The sequence below is a fragment of the Dermacentor albipictus genome, unplaced genomic scaffold (genome assembly GCF_038994185.2).
Source record: "Dermacentor albipictus isolate Rhodes 1998 colony unplaced genomic scaffold, USDA_Dalb.pri_finalv2 scaffold_17, whole genome shotgun sequence".
Lineage (NCBI taxonomy): Eukaryota > Metazoa > Arthropoda > Arachnida > Ixodida > Ixodidae > Dermacentor > Dermacentor albipictus.
The window spans coordinates 7,271,049-7,278,334 of NW_027225571.1; the positions used below are offsets into that span (position 1 = coordinate 7,271,049).

The window sequence follows — 7,286 nt, forward strand, 5'->3', positions numbered from 1 at the left end:
AAGTGTACGTGTCATTACCCCCCTCTTAAAGAGCATCGACCCGATGCTGCAAACAAACGAAAGTAATAAATAAGCACTCGTAGCAAAGAAAACAACATAAATTGGAGGACGCTTAAGCTTCGCCTTCAAGAGTGGGACGCGACAGCGTTCCCGTCGACCCGCCAAGGGGTATAAGACAATGCGCTACGGCACAGCGATCACTTACGATGCGCCCCGCATCGGACTTAGCGCCCACCTATCACGCGGTGAGCGTCGAGCAACGCAGCGTTCGGCGCGGCAACGAAACGTGCGCCTGAGCGAACGGAACGAACCAAAGAACTCGGTGTCTCGGAGGGGAAACGATCTACGTCAGCCAAACGTCGCGATCGGCACGGGCAGATAGATAGATAGTAATCTAAAGAAAGGACCGGGAGCACGGCGAAGCGTCGTCAGGGGAGAGGGAGTCCCGCGACGCGCCTGGCAGCGGTCCCAATGCGCGCGCGGCGCGCCTCCTGTCGGGGCAGCGCCGTACATTGAGAGGAGGGGGTCTTCTGTGTTTGCCGCAAGATGGCTCTGCGTGTGCGGAAAGCGCAGAAGAAATGCAGCGGAAACGCACTTCGCAACTCGTGTAATTGTGACTTCTGTACGTTACATGTTCATAATTACCGATATACACCGCAGTATAACTTTCCACGGCTCGTTTCGAAGGCAACACCGCATTCACTAGAGGCGCGTTTGCACCGCTTGGAAGCATCGAACTCGTGGCTGAGTGGTAGCGTCTTCGCCTCACACTCCGAAGACCCTGGTTCGATTCCCACCGGGCCAATCTTGGAAGTTGCTTTTTATTTATGAAGCGCCTGCCGTGATTTATCGCTCACGGTCAACGCCGCCAACGCCGACACCCGACGCCGACACCGACGACACCGGCTTTTCTGCGACACGAGCTCCTTAACGCTATCGCGTTAAAATAAGGGAAGTTCGTTAGCGTCCGTAAAACGGTTTAAGACGCACCACGTGGACCACTTCAGGTCGTGCGCGGCGCCGCTATGAATACGAAGTGCCGTCTGGCACGACCTGATAGTCCAGTGCGCCAATACGTCGGATGACCTTGTAGGGTCCGAAATAGCGTCGCAGTAGTTTCTCACTCAGTCCTCGTCGGCGTATCGGGGTCCATACCCAAACACGGTCGCCGGGCTGGTACTCGACGAAGCATCGTTGGAGGTTGTAGTGTCGGCTGTCGGTCCTCTGCTGGCTCTTGATTCGCAGGCGGGCGAGCTGTCGGGCTTCTTCGGCGCGCTGGAGATAGCTAGCGACGTCAACGTTCTCTTCGTCAGTTACGTGCGGCAGCATGGCGTCAAGCGTCGTCGTAGGGTTCCTGCCATAAACCAGCTTAAACGGCGTGATCTATGTTGTTTCTTGCACCGCCGTGTTGTACGCGAAGGTGACATACGGCAGGACCGCGTCCCACGTCTTGTGTTCGACGTCGACGTACATCGCTAGCATGTCGGCGAGGGTCTTATTCAGCCGCTCCGTAAGACCATTCATCTGCGGGTGGTAAGCCGTTGTCCTCCTGTGCCTTGTCTGACTATATTTCAGAATGGCTTGGGTGAGCTCCGCTGTAAAGGCCGTTCCTCGGTCGGTGATGAGGACTTCTGGGGCGCGATGTCGCAGCAGGATGTTTTCGACAAAGAATTTCGCGACTTCGGCTGCGCTACATTTCGGCAGCGCTTTTGTTTCAGCGAAGCGGGTGAGGTAGTCCGTCGCCACGACGATCCACTTATTTCCGGTTATTGACGTCGGAAAGGGTCCCAGCAAGTCCATCCCTATCTGCTGGAATGGTCGGCGAGGAGGCTCGATTGGCTGTAGTAATCCGGCTGGCCTTGTCGGCGGTGTCTTGCGTCGCTGACAGTCTCGGCATGTTCTGACATAACGGGTGACGTCGGCGGTCAGGCGCGGCCAATAATACTTTTCTTGTATCCTCGATAGTGTCCGGGAAACTCCGAGGTGTCCAGTGGTCGGATCGTCATGTAGGGCGTGCAATACTTCTGGACGAAGTCCTGACGGGACAACAAGAAGGTAATTGGCGCGGACTGGTGAGAAGTTCTTCTTCACGAGTAGACTGTCTTGAAGCGTGAAGGAAGATAATCCGCGCTTAAATGCCCTGGGGACAACGTCGGTGTGCCCTTCCAAATAATCGACGAGGCCTTTAAGTTCCGGGTCCGCTCGTTGTTGTTGGGCGAAGTCTTCCGCGCTTATTATACCAAGGAAGGCGTCGTCATTCTCGTCATCTTGCGGCGTCGGGTCAATGGGTGCGCGTGATAGGCAATCGGCGTCTGAGTGTTTTCGTCCGGACTTGTATGTTACAGTGATGTCGTATTCTTGTAGTCTGAGGCTCCACCGTGCTAGCCGTCCTGAGGGATCCTTTAAATTCGCTAGCCAACACAAGGCGTGATGGTCGCTGACGACTTTGAATGGCCTGCCATGTAGGTAAGGGCGAAATTTCGCTGTAGCCCAAACGATGGCGAGGCATTCCTTTTCGGTTGTAGAATAATTGCCTTCCGCTTTTGACAACGACCGGCTAGCGTAAGCTATCACGTGCTCATGTCCATCTTTTCTCTGGACCAGGACGGCGCCGAGGCCTAGGCTACTGGCGTCAGTGTGGATTTCGGTATCGGCGTTCTCGTCGAAGTGCGCAAGTACGGGCGGCGACTGCATGCGTCGTTTGAGTTCTTGAAATGTCTCGGCCTGCGGCGTTTCCCACTTGAACTCGACGTCACATTTAGTTAGCTGCGTCAGCGGCTCAGCGATGCGTGAAAAGTTCTTGTCAAATCGCCTGTAGTAGGCACACATGCCAAGAAATCTACGCACTGCCTTCTTGTCGATGGGCTGTGGGAACTTTGCTATGGCAGCTGTCTTCTGCGGGTCGGGGCGGACTCCAGATTTGCTGATGACGTGGCCTAAAAATAGAAGCTCCTCGTAAGCGAAGCGGCACTTTTCCGGCTTCAGAGTAAGTCCTGATGTCCTGATGGCCCCTAGTACTGTTGCCAGCCGCCTAAAGTGAACGTCGAAATTTTCGGCGAAGACGACGACGTCATCCAAGTATACGAGACAGGTCTGCCACTTCAATCCTGCTAAAACCGTCTCCATCACGCTCTGGAACGTTGCAGGCGCCGAGCACCGTCCGAATGGCATAACCTTGAACTCGTAGAGGCCGTCTGGGGTGATGAAGGCGGTCTTTTCGCGATCTCTTTCGTCGACTTCTATTTGCCAATAGCCAGACTTGAGATCCATGGACGAGAAGTATTTAGCGTTGCAGAGCCGATCCAATGCGTCGTCTATCCGTGGGAGGGGGTATACGTCCTTCTTCGTGATCTTGTTCAGACGACAATAATCGACGCAGAAACGAAGGGTTCCGTCCTTTTTCTTCACCAGGACAACAGGGGATGCCCACGGGCTTTTCGACGGCTGGATGATGTCGTGCGCAGCATTTCGTCGACTTGTTCTCTTATAGCTTCACGTTCTCGCGGCGAAACTCGGTAAGGGCTCTGGCGAAGTGGTCGAGCGTACTCCTCGGTAATTATGCGATGCTTGGCGACTGGTGTTTGTCGAAGCCTCGATGACGTCGAAAAGCAGCTTTTGTATCGCCGGAGCAGACTTCTGAGCTGCTGTTGCTTAATCACGGGGAGACTTGGATTAATGTCGTAGTCAGGTTCGGCAGGCATGGTCATCGGGGTAGATGCGGCGGAATCCGAGAGGACAAACGCATTGCTGTTTTCCAGAATTTCCTCGATGTACGCGATCGTCGTGCCCTTGTTGATGTGCTTGAACTCCTGGCTGAAGTTTGTCAGCAACACTTCAGTTTTCCCTCCATGCAGTCGAGCGATCCCTCTTGCGACGCAAATTTCACGGTCTAGCAGTAGACGTTGGTCGCCTTCGATGACGCCTTCTACGTCAGCGGGTGTTTCGGTGCTGACCGAAATAACAATGCTGCAGCGAGGCGGGATGCTCACTTGATCTTCAAGCACACTCAAGGCGTGGTGACTACAAGGGCTCTCCGGCGGCATTGCTTTATCTTCCGACAGCGTTACTGACTTCGACTTGAGGTTGATGATTGCGCCGTGTTGGTCCAGGAAGTCCATACCGAGAATGACGTCTCGTGAACACTGTTGGAGGATAACGAAGGTGGCAGGGTAAGTCCGGTCATGAATGGTTATTCTTGCCGTGCAGATCCCAGTCGGCGTGATGAGGTGTCCTCCAGCGGTGCGAATCTGAGGGCCTTCCCATGCGGTCTTCACTTTCTTTAACTGGGCGGCGATGTGTCCACTCATTACGGAGTAATCGGCCCCTGTGTCGACTAAGGCAGTGACTGCGTGGCCGTCGAGAAGCACGTCGAGGTCGGTTGTTCTTTGTCTGGCATTGCAGTTAGGTCTTGGCGTTGGATCACGGCTGCGTCGTGTTGAACTGAAGTTGGAACGTCGCGTCGTCAAGTCGTCTTTCGTCGGTGTAGTTTTGGCTTCCAGACTTCGTCGGGATGGCGGCGTGTCGTCATTAGGTCGTCGATAGCTACGCGCGGCCATTCTCGCAGAGAGTAGCACATTTTCTTTTGCACTTATGTCTACGACAATAACACAATTTCTGGGGGTCGAACGTACTTCATCTTCTTGTTCACTCGTGCGAGTACATGGGCAGTGCGCACATCGGCTACGTAATGGTTGCCGCACTCCGGGCTCGCGTTGAAAGGATTGTTAACGTAATGAGCTTCGGCTATGATGGCGACACACCTCGAGGGAGTGCAAGTCGGGAAGCAGAGGACCCCGCACGTCAGATGTTGGCACCTTGAGTCACGTCACCCACCGATATCAATCAGAGCACGAAGTCTTCTAAGCGAAGCGATCTTCTAAGGCGCCAAGCCAGGAGAGGTCAGGAGTAAACGCTCGCTGGCAAGCATATCTGACCTGAAGTTTTTCGTCTTTAGAAGCTAGTTAAGCATCAGAAAATACCAGAAGTTAGTGTGGCCCGATGGCTACGACATTTATAAGCAGTGTGACCAAAGTTCCTACGCGGACGGGCGCGGCCGAGCGTTCGTAGACGATGGCATGATAGGCATACTTCCGGAAGTACGTAGTTCCTATCGAAATACCAAGCACACCGATTCAAACACCCTTCTTGAATGATGTCAGGCATTAGGCCAATAGCAGCCGCATGTATAGTAATCTGCTATTCCCTGAACTATAGCAGCTCGAATAAGAGTGAGGCCTCTGTTTAAAGGAGTGTTGGTGGGACAGGCCACTTCGCTTGCGAACATATGCGCGCCGCGCACGACTCCAAAACTTGGCTGAGAGGGCTTCACAGCAGAATATTCACTGAGGGGTGGTCAGGACGCTTTTAAAGGTGGTGCTGCCTCACTTTGCTTGCCTCCCGCTGTGTAAATGTAGACACTGTATGTTCACCGGTACAACCTAAGCTGCATAGCCAAAGGAGTCGTGAAGGAAAGCGTTGCTTTAGAAACCTCTCATTTACTTCGCAGGTAAACTAGACAACAACACGCAGTGACTGAAAGTGATAGAATTTTCGGGCGTGTACACATTTCCTATACCAGATGCTTAGGCTGCACATTTTTTCTCTTTTTTTTCCTTGCACAGGTACTGAAGAGGTACAGAGTTCAAAGTCACCACGGTGCCATCGGCTTTAGTACGCAAGCCACTGGAAGGGCTGACCGACCGGTCACATTGCAATTCACTGATTTAGAGTCCACGGCTTCAAGTTCTGCTTAAATACGTCGAATGACAATTCAACCATGGCCATAACGCTTGTAGCTTGCCAAATATACAACAGGCAGCGCTTTTAATTTTACACCCAATTTATGAAAAAGAGATCAGGTGTCTAAAATGTTTCTTAAATGCTCTTTTGCATGAATACACTGAAACATTATTGTGTGTATGTCTATATATACTTTGCTTGTTGTCTTGTTTATAATGTGTTTAGTCCTGTTATTTAGGTCGCGCTGCGAAAGCGCGAAGGAAAGTTCTATAAAAGAGCGCATTTTTATTGCAGCAATCTTCGCTTCAGCAATAACTTATGTCTTCTGTTCCTTGGCCATGCTAGGTGCTTTTCGTACCTAGATCGGGATTTGCAACGTTTGGTGTATCTATTTTCTGTGTTGGAAATAAAACATTAGGGATACTACTTGGGTGGCACTTCCTTATAACAGTGACAACTACTTATTTTTCTCAAAATATTCATAGCAGAATAATCACGGCTGCAATAGATAAGCGAGACGATGAAACAAGCATTTTACTGCGACAGTGCTAGAAGCTCAAATGCAGCCTTGCTTTGTCCTTTCCGTTAAACCGTCGGCCTTATGCCAACATTGACGTTGTCATGAAGCCGTCCCAGTCACCTACAACTCCACTTCAACTTTAACTGGCCCCTCACCACGTGGAGGAGGAAAACAGACTCTTCTTAAAGTTGCTAATAGACGATAATACAGCGAGTGAACAACACCGCAATTATTCAGGGGCGGATCAAGGGTAGCACGAGATGAAAACGTGGGGGAAGGGGTAGCGGGAGTACTTAGGCGCGTTCAATTTTGTAAGCATCAACTTGTTCAGGGAAGTCTCGGGCCCTTAGGACACCGTTCTGATTCCGCCAGGGCCACAAGTCAATGCATCTGCTTACAAGAAAACTCAAGAAATGGGAAGCGTAAAACTACTACAGAAAAAAATAATTATGGCAGAACTCATCTCACTATGACTGTCGACAGTAAAGCGAATAGAAATCGAGCAATGTCGCAACAGACCATACTCCCGAAGTCCCGTTTATTTAAAACATGCAGTGATGTTGTAGCGGCAAGCACACAGGCAGAGCCAAACTGAGGATCAATGTAACGGTTTATTACCATGTTTGCTTTTCTGGTTCAGCCACTGTACAGTTGCGTTAGATTTATTCGTGAGTTGTTTCCATTGTACTCAACAGCTCATTGTCACATTGCCCCCCTTACTCAATGCCCGACAGGACCTGTAAGGTGTTTTCTAAATAAATGAATTAAAAAAACGTGAGTGCTGAGCCAAAAAAAAAAAGCACGAAGTGCCCCACTCACAGCGCTGATATAGCAATGAGCGATGCGCTATAACTACGACAAAATTACGGACGCAATAATGCCAGCAACTATTAAATTTTCCCCAGAACTTCTTATCATTGTCTTCGGAAATGAAAAGACGCGTCTCTTTCAAATAAAGCTATATTTTTCCAACATCAGCTGCGTGAAAGTTTCTTACATTCATGAATGCAGGGATGCAACAATGAAA

The 7,286-nt window shown here is 51.0% G+C and overlaps 1 protein-coding gene across 1 annotated transcript in view; it reads left to right on the top strand.

Moving 5' to 3' along the window:
* LOC139052024 (uncharacterized) overlaps window positions 1–6,126 on the top strand; it is a 266,591-nt gene extending 260,465 nt beyond the window's left edge. The window contains exon 4 of the mRNA XM_070529098.1: window positions 5,622–6,126. Coding sequence (XP_070385199.1) covers window positions 5,622–5,753 — 132 coding nt within the window. The 3' untranslated portion in view covers window positions 5,754–6,126. The remainder of the gene's footprint in view (window positions 1–5,621) is intronic.
* The last annotated feature ends 1,160 nt before the right edge of the window (window positions 6,127–7,286 follow it).